The 19,191-nt window shown below is 32.9% G+C and overlaps 1 protein-coding gene and 1 long non-coding RNA gene across 4 annotated transcripts; one reads left to right on the top strand and one right to left on the bottom strand.

Annotated features, from left to right (window-relative positions):
* The first annotated feature begins 3,378 nt into the window (after positions 1-3,378).
* LOC126836877 (abhydrolase domain-containing protein 2) lies at positions 3,379-11,460 on the top strand. The gene is made up of 7 exons (XM_050570550.1): positions 3,379-4,417; positions 7,103-7,278; positions 7,401-7,568; positions 7,731-7,917; positions 8,871-9,065; positions 9,465-9,619; positions 9,813-11,460. The coding sequence occupies exons 1-7, from the start codon at positions 4,143-4,145 to the stop codon at positions 9,992-9,994; spliced, it is 1,338 nt and encodes a 445-aa protein (XP_050426507.1). The 5' UTR covers positions 3,379-4,142; the 3' UTR covers positions 9,995-11,460.
* Positions 11,461-15,842: 4,382 nt separating this feature from the next.
* Positions 15,843-18,877, bottom strand: LOC126836765 (uncharacterized). Of its 3 annotated transcripts, none has more exons than XR_007685381.1 (5): positions 18,601-18,877; positions 18,371-18,538; positions 16,830-16,925; positions 16,280-16,397; positions 15,843-16,188 (listed from the first exon to the last, which is right to left on the bottom strand). It is a non-coding gene; the product is annotated as an uncharacterized LOC126836765 (long non-coding RNA). The 3 variants fall into 3 exon arrangements; XR_007685383.1 differs by having other exon boundaries at positions 18,717-18,877; XR_007685382.1 differs by lacking the exon at positions 16,830-16,925.
* Between the last annotated feature and the right edge of the window lie 314 nt (positions 18,878-19,191).

Here is a 19,191-nt window from a genome sequence, read left to right as displayed (position 1 = left end):
TAAAATTGTATTATATATTACAATTCATTACTACTGATTAATGAATCCACAAAATTTAGAAAGGGCATTAGTCTATTTTAGTTATTAATTACACGTAGGTACACATTTACTATTTCGACGATTTTCCCATTTTTTTTTTTTTTTTTAGATTGCTTGCATGTATACTTCATTATTTGTGTAAACATTTAAAAAATATGACATCATATTTCAGTTATAAATAAAACGCTCAAAGTTTAACTATACTGAGTTGAAAGTTTTTAGGCAGTTGGTTGACGGTTGGTTTTCGATATTAAATTTGATTTTGTTATAAAGATATTTATTATTTATGCCAACGTTTAAGTCTTGCAATGTTATAGCCGTACACCTCGGGGTTCTACTGAAGTCTCTACTGCAAATTAAATTGTACCCGTCCATAAAAAATACATTTATGTAAAGTGTGGGCTCCGGTTAATTGCGGTCATTTTGACTAATGTCCTTTCTGCGATTTCGTGGATTCTTTTGTAATCCAATTTACAATTTATTCCACAATTAATCGTGTTATGTTATGCGTCCGCAAAATATGTATTTTTTTTACATATAATAACATTGCATATTGATTTACGTGATGCGCGATTGTCAAATGACAAAATATTACAGTCTCCATTACCACAATACAGTGTGTATAAAGAGATACAATGACCGTATAGCACGGCCTTGGATTAGGTGTTCCGACCTAAGCTATTGAATGTACACAGTACGTCATACAATATAATGGAATTCGCTGATGCTTGGATCTTAATAAAAAAAAAAATATCTATACATTATATCTATTTATGTGTAGCGAATTATTTTTATTCTTTTTCACAAATAATGATGTTTTTACACGAAAACATAATATTATACCATAAAATATATATAATCTTATTATTATTATATAGGTATTAGGTACTTATTTTATGTATGTGGTGTAGAGGAACACATAAGTATACAATATATCATATATTATATACTATGCTTTTAAGATTCATGGTTCATATTTTTTTAACCAAGTAATAATTATTTTAAACTATATACGCAGTAGCACTGGCGATGAGTCAGATGACACTTAAAAGCATCGTTTTTTATTTTATAACCTTCGGGCACACCCAATACTTCCTACAAAGTACCAAAACGAGTGACAAAGTGCCAACACTTTTGTAAATCACTTTATAGAAAGACGATGGAAATATCTGGCCTACGGTGCCTACCTAATGAGTGCCCTATGGGCATATTTTTACACATTACATTAGTAGTAGTAATTGCATAATGTAAAATATAATAGATATTTTTGAGCGCAATTAACACGATAAGTATAAAGTTACTCATTCACGCGAGTAAAATAGTTGAAAATAAAAAGTGAAAATCACACCTTGTGACGGTTATGATAAAATATTCGTAAAAACAAACAAAAATTAAACGACCATAATGAAGCAAAGTGGCTTGATACAATAAAATCAGGCTTATAGAGCAAACAATTTTGTTTTCCCTTTTTAATTTTGTTATAACCTATTTTCACTGTATAGCCCACACTTGGGTTGTTTTGTGCAAGTAAAATTGATTAAAATCAAATTAAATACTGCGATGATAATCTATGAAAACTTCTCACGCTTTCTCGCGAAAAATCTAATGGGCGTTAAGACCAAAGTGGTTCGCACTTGACGGAGAAAACAATGACATCTCGTAGTGTAATCTTATTTTGCTATTCATATATATATATATATTTTTTTTTTTAAGAATTAAGACTTTTTATAGTCCGCACTGGCCAAAGATTTGAAAAAATTGTATTTCTATTTTGAATGTATAGTTTTTTTTGCATGTTGGAATTACATTTTTGCTGTATGAATAAAAAATCAGTTTTAAAAAAAAAAATTAATATCAAATTCCAACAACTACGAGGCGTAATTGTTTTTTCCGTTATTGACATTTTAACCTACTCAAAACATGAACATTTTTAAATAAAAATCCAAATAATTATTAAAAATAAAAAAAACCGAATTTAAATTAAAAACGAAAATGATAAATACACGTCTTGTATTTCTATTGGAACCAAGATCTAATGAATAATTATTTATTTAATAAACACAAATGAAATAATAATCAAGTTAAAAAGTTATTGAAAGTTCACATTAAGATATTTTTATCTGCTTAAAAATTGTTTTGAAAAGATGTTTTTATAATACCTACAAACGGGTGCTGTTATAATTTTATGAAGTTATTTAAAACATATATATATTAAAATAATGAATTAGTTGAATTACTTATTAATTATTATTAAAATTATTAAATATGTATCAAATAAAAATGTATTTCAATTGAAAAAATATTCGGTACGGTAAATACAAATTGCCCAGGGGTTTCTACAGCTTGTATAAAATATTTGAACGATACAAATTATTCCTCAAACCTAATATAAATTAAAATAAGTTGATTTTTCAGACTTTTTACCATATAGCTTTCTTATTGAAATGCGGACCGCGTGCAACAGTAGGTGGGAACGTCATTATTACTCGTTTACATAAACTAGTCAAATAAGACTTCGAAAAAATCAAGTTTAGGGTCCAATCAATTATTTTTCTTTTAATTTAAACCTCGTGTTAATTCATGCTGAATATGAACTACATATTTTCTCTGTTTGCGCTTAGTCTTCAATTAATTAGGTACCTATTAAAAAATTAGCTACTATAGTTGTCCTACTATTTTCGAAAATCAAATAGATCGGAAAAAACATTTTAACGACTTTTTTTTCCCGTTAAAACGGCAAAGTTACCTCTACTCGAGACTGATTTCCGGTTTTATTATCGTTCGTTTGCAAAGTATTCGATAAAATATAATATTATTATGTACGACGGACACTTGCCCAGAACGCCGTTCTAAAACTCGTATCGCCTTCGTTGTTGTTTTTGTGTTTTTTTTTATTATCTTTTATGGTAAGTACCTACCTACATACAGAATAATATAACAATATAACAATATTTTTATCATACACGGTCGTCGGCCATCGCGATTCGCCAATAAGGTCGAGGCCGAGACGTGTAGCGTCGTCGGTCGAGTATAAATAAACGGAAATAAAGTAAAAAAAAAAACAATTATTTTTGAATTATTCGGAAAAACGCGATAAGATCCCAAACGACCCTGGCGGGCATGGCTCCGGCGGGCAAGGGGTTCTCCTCGGCCGCCGTCCCGTCGAAAATTCGTTGCGCGCACCCGAACGCCATCTGGCCGCCAGTGCGGTACCTGCGGCGGCGGCCGGCGGCACCGGATGCTGTACGGCGGCGGCGGCGAGGACGGGCTCGAGGGGAACCACTGATAAAACCGACGGCGGCCGACCGCCGACAAATTGACACATTTCCCCGTGTCCGCCTCGTCTATAGTGCCGTCGTCGATGGCCCACGCACATACACTATCCGCGTCGATGGTATTGATAATTTTTTTTTTATTTCGCTAATTTTTGTTGTTTACCTTTTTTTTTTTCACATTATATTATAGCTGTTTATTTTAACCGAAGATAATAATACAATAGCTGTTATTGTTTGCACACACGCGTCGTAAAGGTGCGTTTTTTTTTTTATACCTATCGCTGGAAATTTTCGCATCATTATCACCACCGGAATCGGCCGTACCCTATCCGTTTACTGTTATTATTATATTATCAATACTACAGTAATTTGTACATCAAAGAGACAAGAATAATATTCAAATATTTTTTACCCGTCCGCCGTGTGTACGACCAAAGTAATGATTCATCCATAAGACCTTTTTTTTTTTTTCGCTCAATAATCGACTGCGATCGGTTGTCGGGTATATTGTGTACACAATAATAATAATAATAAGTAATAACTTGTACCCAATTCGTTTCGCGACCGTCTTGTGTACGATTCGTATCGGGGTTTTTTTTTTCTGCTCGTGTAAAAAAAAAATACTAAACGTTTTTTTGCCGTCTTATCAGCAAGATAACGCAGTCGGCGAACGCTTTGAAACGCTTTATTACTAATATATAATTATTCTTGTAATTATTACATCCGTCCGGCTTACACCTGGGTGAGGTCAATATTCTGTATTTTGTTTTCTCAAGTAAAATCCGCAATATTGTTTCGTTCGTCATCGGCGCGCGTTGCGACGGTCTCATGATTGAATCCGATGCTGCAGGACAATCCCCGACGACAATCATCGACGATAACACTGCCGCTGTAGTGGCGATCGACGTGCTTACGACGATAAGCTTCGCCGGCCAACAAGACATCAGCATGTCGGCCGCCGTGTTGACGGCCATAGCGGTGTTCCTGGTGCTCGTGTTTCGCATGCTCAACGCGTCCAGTCAACCGCAAAAACCGCTGTTCTACTGCAAGAACAAATTGTTTTTGAACAAGCTCATGAAGTGGGCGCCTCATCTTGACGAACCGTAAGTTTTCAACTCGTCGCCCTTGCAATTAATGCTCAAGCCCATAGTCACAGCAATAGGTGACGATTACAACTCGGGTGTCATCATTAAGCATAGTTGTAATTTGGAAGAAGGTCAATTGTACAGTTAACACCCCTAGATTTACAATCGGCACCTTTAATTGGTTGATTGCATTTCATACCGTAAGTAGTGAGGAGATAGGATTTTTCTAATATTTCCAGTGCTTAAACACCCTCACTTAATTTAGCGAAATTGTGCCCTTATTGTGATTCAGATGTTAAGCAGCTGAAAATGTCAAGGAATTTTTTTGAGCGGTTTTGTTACATTTCTGACAATATTTATTTATATTGTGCTACTTCTAAAGTCAAGAAATAAAAGTTATAGCAAATTAGGCTAGTACGGAAAAAATTAATTTTATCGTGGGTTCAAAGGTGTTCAATGGGTTCAATACTCTATTAGTAAAGCTGTTAAATTGGATTGCCGGTGACTTTCAGTATGAATAATCATTACTTTTTTACTTACAAAAACAGAGGTAATATTCAATAGAGTTGGATATTAGTAGAGAACTGGATATTTTCTAAATTATCTACTGACTAAAGTGTGCACTAAACTCTGTATTCTATTAAATATTATTATGTACTATTTCTATTAAAATAGTTAATCTATTTTTGTTTTGGTATAGCAAAATCATTTATAAATTATAAATCTTTTTAAATTTGTATGTAAAAAATTAATTTGTGTAGCCTCTAAATGTGTTCCTGTAATAATAGCTCTGATAATTAGTTTTAGAGTATAACAAAAAGCTAATGTACCAAAAAAAATGAATAAATAAATAAATGGGGGTTTTATTGTGATATTTTTAAAAACGTAAAAAAAAACATATGGAGAACTCTTCCTGTACCTAGCTATTGTTTTAAATAAATTAGGTTAGGTCTCATTTCAGTCGGTTTAAAAACTTTTATTAAAACTAACTTTCAGTTTGGTATAATCAGTAGTTAGTTAACAGTAGCTCTAACAATTTACAAAATTTTTGCATTCTACACAGCCGCGCCTAGTAATAATGTCGTTCAAAAACAAAAACCGTAACAACATCTACTGTTGTCTGAACTATGTACATAATACGGATATTTTGTATCGAGCACAATGTAATATTAGTTCAAGGAAATTGATGTAGCACTCTGTAGGTACTCTTGAATTGAATGATTTTATAACAATTTGTTGCTCGTATTAGTTATAAATTCAATAATATTTGTTTTGTAATCAGTAAGCGGGTAATGTACATAGCTATAGAAACTGCCGCTTTTCGTTGTTCAACAATTATTTACTTTTGACTTGTTAATTAATAAGATAAACCATGAGGTCACCAGACCTCTTGGTACGTATAGATAGGTATTATATCATCGGTGAGTCATCAATACGTCGTTCAGTGTAACCTGATGAATTGCTCATAATATGCCAATGTTCAGTTTATTATCATTATATTAGTGAAAATTGATTATTGTACGTGCCATTTTGACCCTTGGGAAACGTTACATGTATATTTGTTGTGCCGGGTACACGCATAACAAATATATGATATTAGCTATTTCCTGTAATAACTTATGTAGTAATAATTTAAAATTAGGTAATGATGTTACATCTGAAAACCGAGCATTCAATCATAAATACTTAATAAAAAAAAAATAGAGTTTAAAGTTTAATAAAACAATATTATCATGTTATAACTTGTATTGGTTCAAGTAATGTAATCAAAGATGGGCAAATTACTTGTAAAAAATGTATTTCATCGTAACCAATAGGTACAGCATAACATTTTTATTATTTTTCAATTATGTTATAGTTGAATAAATCGTTTTCAATTAACTTTGAAAAAGTTGATCACTTCAAAAGTTCAGATTCAAATGAGAACTAATTAAAAAAATATATATATATATATTAAATATATTTCATTGAATCATTAAAAATTAGTTAACAACATAGCCACATATAAAATTTGTCTTAAATGTCTGAAGCGGGCTTACACGATTAGTTATAGAAGGACTGTGTAATTCATTTCAGGCATGGCTTAAGGTTGCATGTGGTCTTCTGTTTTCTTGACGTTTTAGACCAAAAATCCAGACAAAATGTTGACTACTATAAAATTAATTAATTAATTACAAGGAACTGAAGTTTTGAAATTAAATTCAGCTTCCTACATGGTAAAGTAGCCACGGAACTCGGATATTTTTACAGAGTTGAAATTGAACCGTCTTAAGTTGTAGAAATTTTGTTTAGCTTTTTGGTCTAATATAGGTCAAAATGACTTTTACTCATAGAAAAAACGATTTAAAGTAAAAAAAAAAATATACCTTGAAACTTATACAAATTAACTGTTAATTTGTAATTGTAATGGTCGAATATTATTAAAAACTTCCTTTCCCCCCCCCCTAAATATTGCCTATACAGAACTCTTTAAAAACAGACCGCATGCAATTCCCTGGAGCAAAAAATTGCCGAGCTGCACAGTCCTTTGATTTCTACATATTTTACACGTTCAATAAGTTTGTGCAAACCCCCCTAGTGTTTAGCACGATAAAGGTGATGACCGTTGCTTAAACCCCGCCTTAAGTGTTAGTGTTGTACTCTCAATAACACAACAATTAAATGCCAGTAGAACTAACTATCACAATCGTTTTTCTTTTCCAGGTATATACCAACAAGGTTGTGGGGATTTAGTGGACACATTCAAACCATATTGTACAGCGTGTTTGGAAGAGTACGGTGTCCGTGCCCTAAAGGCGATAGGAGATTTATCATACTAGACGACGGGACCACTCTGACTTACGATTTGTTCAAGCCCACCTTTATCGACCCAGAACTTGGTGAGTGCGTTTACACTCTGTATGCGGTGTATCTTAATTTCAATCAAACTCATTTTACAACTCATTTTACAGTTTGTGTTTAGAGAGTATAGCTGTTTTATATTTTATTCGTTTGTTTCTAGACGACATTACCGTGGTGATAGTTCCTGGAATATGCAACTCTTCGGAAAGCGATTACATTCGAACATTTGTCAATTACACTCAGGATCAAGGCTATCGCTGTGCCGTGCTTAACCACGTTGGTGCTTTGCATAATGTCCCAGTAACGGCCTCTAGAATTTTCACTTACGGTAAAAACATATTTCTAGTTTCAATTCTCACCAAATGCGAAATTGTTTTCATCCAGTTAAAAATGTACCTCAATAGTGTTGTACTGTAGTATCGTACATTGAAACCACGCTGTATTAAAATTGTTGTATTTAATTATTATGGGTTTTTTTTTTTCTACTCAGGCCACACCGAAGACCTGCATGTGATGATGTGCAATTTGTCTGAACATTATCCAAAAACTAAAATCGTCATCATTGGATACAGTATGGGCGGTAATCTGGTTACCAAATATCTAGGAGAATCGCGGCCAAATCAACCCGATCGCATCGTTGCTGGGGTTTCGATTTGCCAACCTTATGATGCACTAAAGTAAGCCCGTTTGTTTTGTTATCATCAATAATAATTTTCTATAATATTTATATATATATATATATATATTACGTGATGTGTATAAAATGCCTATTACATTTGTATAAAAAAATAATTCATTGTTTGGTACGTTCATTTTCATAAAGGTGTAACACACTCACATTTATTTTAATTGAAAGAAGAAGAGGTGGAAAATTTTTAACTAGAATTATAAACTATAAAAGTAAAAAACTTTTTTTTACGAATATTTAACACAATGATGAAATTATTTCTTGTACACTTTTTACATGTTCCATCATTACATCTGTATTTTACTATTTGTATGTACTTTCTACAGCTGTTGTTGTTGTAAAGTAATAATAACATTTTAAATGTTTCTTTTTTTTTTTTTGACATGACAATTTGTTGTTGAAATAACATTTAACTTAACATATTGTAATACATTTGCTTAATCTAAATGGAATTTGATTGTAAATCAAATTAATGACTTCACAAAGAATGTATACTTCAAAACATTGTAAGATACGACAGTTATTTCGTACGTTGTTTTATATTAGCCCACTCAATAATAGTCATTAAACAACATTATTGTGAGCCATAAGTAACATTCAAATTTTACACAGTTTCACTTACACGTGCAATTTAAATCTTACTACATTAAAAAAAAAAAAAACAATCATCCAATCTAGAGAGTTCCTAGGGTGGTTTTTTTTTTGCTTGATGATGACACCGTCGGATGAAAAGAAGCCTTTCTTCCTTCCCCCAGTGACAGATTAACGACCGTTCCTGGATAGCTAATACTCTTAGAAACCATAATTTCGGCAAAGGCCAAAACTCCTCTAACAGAGTTTTTCCATCATCCCTAACGATGAGCAAAGATGATGAATCTAGAAATTTACTGTTTATTTTTATCGATGTTACATAAATCTCATTTTACTTGACGTTTTGTGTAGAGCAACTGGAGTGCTGTTACACTGGCAGAACTTCCGAAGACTTTATTTGTATGCCCTAACGGAAGCGACCAAAGCATTAATTCTAAAACATAGAAGCAAACTGCTGTCCGACGACATTAAAGAACGATACTCTTTGGTTGAACAGGACATAATATCTGCCGCTACACTGCCCGAACTCGATGACGCTTATACAAGGTAAAAAAACAAATGTCTATTTTACCATGTGCCCTCATTTTAACCGTTGCAAACGATGTGAGTGCGAACAGTATTGCAACGGTTACATTAATAAAAAATTGTACAGTAGTGCCAAAAAGAATTTTGTATTGAAACCCGTTTTTAGAATAGACACTAAATTTTTGTCACAAGTAAAACGTTTAGGTTAGGTTATTAATAATAATATGCATATGGCGTATTGACCAGGAGTGGCTATGGCTAACTTTGTTAGGTTATTAACAAGTAAAACATTTATGTACACATTTGTTATACAAGTTTTACACTTAGTAGTAACATAAGAATTTACGTTAAGTACCATTCTGAATGTAATTTAAAAAAAAAAATTTATTAGCGACAATAATTTTTAATTATATTTTACAGAAAAGTCAATAATTTCAAAAACCTTCACGAATTTTACCAATGGTCCAGCTGCATGTACTACATTAACAATGTGACCACTCCAATGGTGTTTATCAATTCCAAAGACGATCCACTGGTTCCAGAAGATCTTCTGATACCGATAAAAAATTTCGCAAGTGAGCGTTGCATAATTTTCACGCAATATAATTTTTACATACTGTGTGTTGTGTAAATTATATATTAATTTTTGTATACAACAGCTGTGTAGTATTAGTTGTGTAAATTAAATCTATCTTACGTGTTAAAATAAAAATTAATTAATTAAAATTTAACGTATAATACATTAATATGTTTTTTTTTTTTTTTTAGAAACCAAAGATAATTTTTTGTACATGGAATTGGCTCACGGTGGACATCTTGGATTCTTCGAAGGCGGATTTTTGTATCCCAATCCTATAGCGTGGTTAGATCGGACGTTGGTGGCTCTCATACCGGGCCTCAAAGAACATTATTTGGATGACGTGAAAAAGACATCGGCCGCCGCTTACTAGTCGCACACACACACACACACACTTTTAAATGTTTCACATTTATCTAACCAAGTCAAAATATTTACTGAAGCTTCACTACGCCAGTCTGACGACGAGCAACCATACCACTGCACACGTGTTTAGTTTAGGAAATTTCTTAAAAAAATCATTTTGTGCTCTTGTCATAAGAACCCTCCTCCTATAGTTACGTAGAAATATAGAGTCTTAAACCATCACAGTTCATCTCGGCGATAGTTAACAAATTGTAATTCTCATTTTGTGTGTATTTCTGTATACGCTACTTGTTTGTCGAAATCATATTATAATAATAATTGAATTCGTTTGTTTCTTTATTCGTAATTAACGTATTTCAATTCAAGCCTAATTCTAGATTGCATTTTCCTAGCAATTCTATACTTAATACATTATGCTTTTTTTTTTTTATATCATATAAATCCATTTAAAAGTTTACGTAAGTAAACAAAAATGGGTTCACTCTACACTTGCTTTGGCGGTAATCCGCAATTCGTTGTTTTCATTAAATGTTTACTCCTAAAAAAATTTTCTTTTTTAAACAAACTCTAATGAAAAACATTTTTTTTATAATCTTTTATCATGTTTAATTACTTAAAATAAAGAGCTTACGATAAATTATATTGTTTTTTACTAAATTATTTATTTATAATGAAAAATGAAAAAAATAATAACTGTATTATATTTTGTGATTTTGTATTTTAAACACAGATATTAAAATACAATCGGTAAACTGAATTAAAATTTATATTTAAAATTTACAAGTATATACTATATAGTACATTACAATACTATATTATTATATTCATGTATAAATCAATGACTGTAAAATACTTAACGTAAAATGTGCGTATTTTTTTATACGACTAATCCTGAATATTTATAATTATATAATATTTTTGAATATATGTGAAATTCCTGCCCCTTCTCCCTCGCCCATATCGTTGACAATAACGATTAATTTATGTTTAAATGAAAAAAAAAAAATGTACGCTGATGTTTAAGAGAGAAGATTGACTAAGAGGGCGAAAGGGCTTTTGTTTAGCGTTTAATATAAGATTACACTTAAGATTGTATAAATTCGTAGAAAAAAAAAAACATTTGTTTTAATCATTTTTTTATTTATAAAATATATATATATATATATATATATATTAATATTTTTTGTTATCGATTCAATGCTGTTAAATTATTTTCTTTAATTTATTATTTTTTTTTTTACAATTGTCACTGTTCACTGTAAAACCATATACGACTTTTTTTCTTTAATCGTAACGGCTAATAATTAATCTAAATTGATAATGAATATTTTTTGTTTATTTAGTTTGCCGGCGTCGTGTGGCGCTCAAAAGTCAATACGATATCACAGATCAGATAAAACGATGTCGTTTATTGTGTCCCATTCCATACAACTTATTATTTTCTCATAATAAAAATTAATAGTTCCTACCTTTTTTTTGGTTTTTTTTTTTTTACTACTCTATAATGACATACGGATAGTTAAATTTTTATTTACTCGAGTTATTTTAATATTTAGAGTAGTATTGTTTTTTTTTACAATATGTTTTTTATGCTACACATTATATAATACGATGTAACATCATTTTGTTTGTTTATCGAAATATATTATTAATTTTTATTATACTAACGTATTACTTTTCATTATCATTATTATAATTTATTATTATTATTTATTAAATGTTTAATTTTGTTTTTGAACAGATTTATTTATTTTAAATGAAATGTGTAAATGTCGTTCACGCCGTATTGTTTTACCAATAATACTGCTCTGTCGTCTCGTCTACATATGAATATTTGTTGTCGTTAAATATTTTAATATAATTCAACAACTACTTAATTATAAATATCACATAATTATTTAACATTAAGCGTTTTTTTTTTTTTTTTTTTTCAAAGATTTTTACTGAAACCAGATTGAGCTGTTGTACATTAAGAAAATATCGCGATACGTCTATTTTGTATAAGAAATGTTTATACGTGGAATGATTATAATATAAAAATATATTTTTTGAAATGTGTACATTTTTTTTTTTTTTGCTATAATTTTTTGTTACTTATGTAAGCGATTGTACGTAATTTTAAGTAATATTCGAAATTATACTTAATTCCGGTTGTGCAATTGTCGTGTCGGGCTAATGTACAATTGAAACGCCAGTGTTTATAATTAATGTAATTTTACCAGTTGTCAACACACCAGTGTGCACACACACAATATAATACTATAAAAACTGATTATAGTGATCGGACAAACCGTTGTGAAACATAGTACAGTTGTTATTATTTTAACCGAAAATATATTCTGATACAAAAGAACGAGGATTACTTTGTTTTTTGATGGTTCAATGTGGATAAAAATAATTGTGCAAACTGTTTTGATTAAAACGTACTAGATATTTTTTTATATTAGTCCAATAATTGCACTACAACGTAATTGATTTGTTCGCCATATTACAAAATATTCAAGGCATCGGCCGTGGAACGATTTCAGCAATATTTTTAGTCAACTAATTATTTCAATGCAAAAAATTGAAAATTTCCAACTTTTTTATAGCGAGTTTTACAGGCATTTTTTCATTAAAACTAAGCATTGAACTCACATATTGTAATCCCACATCCTAACGCAACAGAGAGATATGTATTTTGATGTTTTTTTTTTTTTTTTTAATAACGTATACTGCGACCCTATTTTTATTATACATAAAAATATACTTAACTTGTCATAATATGTCAACTTTACTTGTCAATAACATGTTCTACTAACTGTGTAAGTTCTTAAGCATAAATAAGCCGACTTAACTTTCGGAAAAACATTTAAAATCTTCATTGCGTAATTTGCATATACAAGACATTGAGTATAAAATTATTTTTTGTTAAGGCCGTTGTGAAAGCGGGCGGTTTTTAAGGCGTTTTATATAGGCAATATCGATGGTTAACGAGCACACAAGTCTTGATAGGTATGTCATAATATGATCTCCCGAGCGATTTCAATTTTTTGTTTGATTAACTGTCAATCAATCGCAAAACGAGTTAATCTAAATTATTATTATTATTATTATATCTAGCTGCTGGCTGTGCAGAGGTTGCGTTGTGCTATTTTTTTACTGGCTAATAATAGTGTCGATTGTTGTTTACTTGTTTGACAACATCGCGGACTGATGTTCAGTTTTGAATTTGATTTTCAATAGGAAACAATTCGAAATTGCTAAGGCAGCCGAGGCGGCGTTCGGCCCGAACGGGCCACGTCGCGCTTCGCTGTAGTCCGCGCCGAGGCAGCCTGCGCCCGACGAAGAGCCCCAAGTGGTGGTGATGTCGGCGGCGGTCTGGCCGACAGGAAATCGCGGCCGCTCGACGGATTCACCGGGTTGTGCATTTTCAGACGCCGGGCGCCGAGTGCCAGGTACTTCTCGAGGTTTGTCGAAAATTTACATCATAAATTATATTCACCAAACATTCAACATCTATGCTGATCAAAATGTTTTTAGGGAACGGTTGTTTCGGGTTCGAGGAGAGCAAGTGAGCGGGCTGGCTGGCTGGCTGACTGACTGACTAGGAAGGACCGATGATCACGGGACGCTGTTGGTTTGCATGATCAAACGAGCTCAACGACAACTTCGTGCCACCACGCTGAACGTTGCGCACGCAACAAAGTGGGGGCCAACCGGCTGCGGTCTATGCACGGTTGGCTCGGCAACGATGTTGGAGCTTGCGCTGCATAACGCGTACTGTGGACCCGGCCGAGAGCCGGGGGCGCAGGTACAACGTTGTGCAACGCTGACCATGTTCAGTGTCATGTATTTCGTGGTGTACACGCAATTGTACTGGAAGTTTGACCGGAAGCTGCAGACAACCCCGTGGGATTTCGTCGGTACAGTTCGTGGCAAAGCTCTGCCGGAGCGCAAGGTGAACGCGATCGCGTCCATAGGGACATGTATTTCCTGGTGTACACGCATCCGTTCAGTTCACGCATCGTGCACGGCCTGGACCGCACCATACAGACGCCCCGCCCTGCATCGTCCCTTCAAGGTCTAGGAGTTGCTGGACCCCAAGCTTTGCGGACCCGAAGTTTCTTCAAGCTGCAGACACAACCCCGTGGGATTTTGTCGGTGCAGTTGGGACACGATGGTCGTGCCGGAGCGCAAGATGAACGCGATCGCGTCCGTCGGGGCATGTATTTCGCAATAGGTACGTTCTGGATGATGTGCACACTGATGTCGGCCGATACAAAGAGACGTCTACATATCGGACCGCGTCACTGCCGAATTCCAGTGATCTTTCTGTGACCGCACCATACCGGCGCCCTGCCGCATCGTCCGTTCCAGGTGGCCGCTGGACTGGAACTTTTGCGGACCCGGTGTTGCTGGACCCCGAGTTTTGCGTCCCCGAAGTTTCTGCAGACAATCCCGCGGGATTTCGTCGGTGCAGTTGGGACACGATGGTCGTGCCAAAGCTCTGCCGGAACGCAAGCTGAACGCAATAGCGTCCATCGGGACATGTATTTCCCGTAGTACACGCATCCGTTCACGCATCGCGCACTGCAGTGACCGCACCGTACAGACGCCCTGCCGCATCGTCCCTTCTAGGTGGGCACTGGACCCGAAGTCGCTGAATCCGAACTTTTGCGGACCCAACGTTGCTGGACCCGAGGGTTCTTCAACCTGCAGACCACCCCGTGCGATTTCGTCGGGCTCGCCAAACATGCTGCAGCCGGCGCCACCCGTTTTTATTGTTCGCCGACGTAAGAATAGTCCGCTTGACCTACTAACGCGAGGCTTGGCTAATGCTTCACCAAAGGCGGACAAAAAGTTCATATATCAATAACTGTATAATGTAAATATAATATATAATGTAATAAAATACCAATTCTGTAACTCTGTCTACGTGCTTATTTTACACTAAATTAAGAAAATGTCTACGTATATTTAACAATCAGAATCGAGAAAAATTGTATACGTTACCCATCTTTATTTACGGTGCGCAAGAAATGTTCTAAAACAGTGGAGTAGTTTAAAATTTCTTTTCTATATACAGTAATAACCAAAGAAAAATAGATAGGTAGATACTATTTCCTTGTTTGGGTTAAGTGTAGTTTAAGTTTGTTGTTTAAGGAACAACGAATATTATTAGCAATGACAGACGATCTTAATAATAATATTTGATTTGCTTGTTCAAAAAAAAAGGTATACTTTGCAATTTAGTTGTATGATTCAGGTTATAATTAATTGTGTCAATAATACATTTTTCAACTTATCCTTATTCGCTTTTTTTTTTTTAGTTCAGGGAGGTATTTTATATTTGGCAAATTTACATTTTTTTAAATTGTTCGAAAAGGAAAATAAAATCTTTAAATGACCAAAAAGTCATAAAATAAGTATTTTAAAATCTAAAAAAGAAATGATCAAATGTTTCCAACGCAAAATGAAATGGTTTTTACATTTTTTTCATAACGTTTATATTAGCAGAGAACCAGTTTTTGTGTTTTCCCAAAGTTTGAGCGTTTTTACTTTTTTTCCCGCCTTGAATAAATTAATCATTTCTGTCATTATAAAGAGTAGCATTATCTATGATGACCAATGTCTTTTTTTTCTATAAATAGTTGTATTATTGTTAAAGATTTTTTGGAAAACATATTTCCCAACACACAGCAAGGTGTTTTGTACAGTTAATATAAAACTAAAACATAAATGACTATTATTATTATACTTAACAGTTAATACTATAGTTATATAATTAATACTAATATTGTAATAGTACAGTACAGCATAGTATAGTACAATAGTATATAGCATTACAATTTTGGTAGTACATTTTTCCCTCCCTATAATTATTATTACACGTCATTACTTTAATGACATTTTTTTCAATAATTTACACACTTTAGACAGCAATTACACGTTTGAAAAATTACTTTTAAACTTGTTATTACTGTTTTTCCTCAAAAATAAAAAATATATTTATTTGTCAGTTTGAACATTTTTCTTAATGGTAATGAAAAATAAATTTAAAACTTAAAAAAAACATCAGGTTTACAAATTGTTATATTATGATAAAAAAATGCGCCAAAAGTTGGTTATAGTCATTGGTTTTGAGTTGTTGAACAACTGAACAGTTCCAATTGGCCGGCCAGACTCTGTGCAATTGTTGTTTTGACAAAATGGTATCATCTATAAACATTTGTAAGAAATGCTTTATATATTCAGTGTAAAATCGTCATGGCAAGATAGTATTAATTTTGTACTATTTGATTATTCTTACCGCAATTACAAGTTAACTCAAATCCAAAACCGGGTGCACGCTTGTCGAATTGTGTACCTATTCAGTAGTGTGTTGTGTCATTTTGTGAATTTTCCACGCATCGACACGGCCGATCAACCTGAACAGAAAAAAAAAATAACAATAACATAAATAAACTACAGGATATGTGATAAGTGTCGTTGCAATTATAAAAAACAAATAAAATACTACTCATCACTATTAGAAATTGAGTATTATTTTTTTAAGTTTTTTTAGTTTTATTTTGAAAGAAAATTAAATGTTTTAACCAAAATTAATACTATTCCTATTCGAAGGGGGTACACATTGTATAGCCGCCGATACAAGCTTAATGGATCTAGCTAGGCTCGATGCTCTCGTTAGGACTATGCGTTCAGTTTGCTCAGCGGTTTATGACGACATTGTGACATTAAATAATTGAAATAATACATTAGATATCGTTATAATATGTTATATGCAGTTTTAGAACTGCATGCCATATTTTAAAACACTAAAATTGTCCAAGAACATTATTATCAATTTACAAACTTACATCGATGGGAATTGCTCATTGTTGGGTTACATACGAAATCTTGCACAACGTGAAATATGATCATTCCGAGCTGCCGATAGTGTGGTAGGTATGTTGCTTTGCACGGACATAATTAAAAAAAAAAAAAAAGCTTATTAAGTCGGTAAAATATTTGCGTTACATTTATATTGTTATTAATGTCTAATGAATACAAAAGAAAAGAGTTATCTTTTTTTAGCGAGAGTAAACTGAAGGCAAACGTACAATTTCACAGTGATGGCATTCGATTATGTGCCTGTTATCTCAAAAAATAGACCTATTTGTTAATATTCCAATGTCTTAATTAAAAATTGTTTTAATCCATAAAAAATATAGGAGAAAAATACCCAAACAAATTATTCAGTTATATTGACTAAAATTGCACATAATATGTTCTTTTCAATTTTAGGCTAGCACAAGTCTAGTTTATCTTTTGATAACGATTTAATGGGCCATCTTTTGAGATTTATTTATTATTATCACGTGTGTTAGATGAATTGTCATCCAAATTATCAAAGATACATATAGATCTTTTAATGTGAATGGAGTGGCATTTAATAATGCACTTTATTTCTAAACAATTTGTAATCTGACAATATTTGAAGAAAAAAACACATATTATATAAACATATTAAATACTATATTCAAATCAATTTATTTTATCAGCTGTTTAAATCATTAGCGAGTTGGAATTTCAAATTATTATTATTATTAGATACATTTCTTTTTTGATCACATATGATTTTACAGTTTTCATTAAGATGTCAATACCCAAACACAACAGTATATTACAATGTTTGACATAGCTATTAACACCTATTACAATTTAATTAACTAATTAAATGGAAAAATATATTATGTCGAATAAATATTAATATTATCCGATTAGGTATTGAGAAGAAAAAGATACACAAGCTTTAGTATGAATTGTCTTATTTATGTTGAGAACATGTAGAAAAAAAAAAAACACAGGCACTCGAAAGTGTTTACTAGACGCTATTCGATGACAGGCTATATAATAATATACGCTCAAGTTTAAAACGAACGATAATAAAGGTAAATACGTGCGATTTTAAACGGCAAAATTTGGCTAAAACAATTAATCCAGTTATACGCAGACCAAACATTTAAAACATCCAATCAAAGGCAAAATATGTGTAGACACAATTTTAATTTCAGTTTTTTATTTTCGGGTCATACATACGATACACATTGAACATTTCTTATATTATCAAATTAACTTAAGCCGGATACCAAAAAAAAAAAAAAAAAATGAATACAATACCAGCTAGATAATAGACTTTACTTAGTATAGATAGACTTTTCATTATTCATAATTACAATTGTCACTTATCCGTCAAATACATAAGCGCATAAGCACGTTTGGGTGCAATCTCAAAAGTTATTAGACCTATGGTCGAGCTGATAAAAGTTGAAAAAAAACCAAATATTTTTTTTTTTTAAATTAAAATTTATGAATAATACAAATGTATCTAGCAATGTTAATGTACTCGTAAACATACTTGTTTTTGTACTCCGATGTGAGTGTGTGTGTGTGTGTGTGTAGAGATCCGTCATTTCCGAGCAAGTCCGATTAGGTTAACATTTTGACACCATTGTAAGCGTACGCGTCTGCTGTTGGGAACAAACCGCTCTGCCTGCATCTGCTTGACATCTTGACAAGGCACACACTGTAAGAAAAATATATAAGTATTTAGTACCATCGTTTTGATTGAGTGCGCGTGGAACTCACAGACAGGTCCCAGGACTGAGCCGCGAATAACTGAACTAATTTCGAGTGGCCAATAGGAAATAATTTTTGTAGACCGGCCAGTCGGGGCTGTTAGCACTCTGGCGTTTTCTACTTACCGACCTTTGCAGCGGTTGCTGATATTTGAACGTATTTTGGTCGTTGTACGTTTTTGACCATGGACTGCGGAGACAAACGCTTATTATATGTTTGACGGCTATTGGGCTTGTATTTTTAATTTCTAACCGACCGAACAACAAATAACATTGAAATAGGAAAAATCAACAATAATTATTGTCGCGATAAGAGAAATAATAAAAAAGGTCGATTCCCGGGGTTATCAGTATTGACAATATGGCGTCCGACCCCGTGATGATAATATTGTGCAAACGGCAGCGTCTGCGTACGGCCGCCCTTTTGCGGTGTTCACCCGGTGAGTGGACCCGGTCAAAATATGTCAAAAAATGTTCGACCTGCAGCTGTTGTGGTGGTACACGATTAGCGAATAAAATAATATTATTACAATAATAATATTATTTATTATGCATAAAGAAGGCTCGGACTTTTCCGGGGGGTTCTCGATCCTTCGAAAAA

This window comes from Adelges cooleyi, unplaced genomic scaffold, assembly GCF_023614345.1.
Source record: "Adelges cooleyi isolate 19-005CV unplaced genomic scaffold, UGA_ACOO_1.1 ACOO_flye_CR_arks_rails_tigmint_CR_PRNA_247, whole genome shotgun sequence".
Taxonomy (NCBI): Eukaryota; Metazoa; Arthropoda; class Insecta; order Hemiptera; family Adelgidae; genus Adelges; species Adelges cooleyi.
This window is presented reverse-complemented; position numbering and strand designations above follow the sequence as displayed.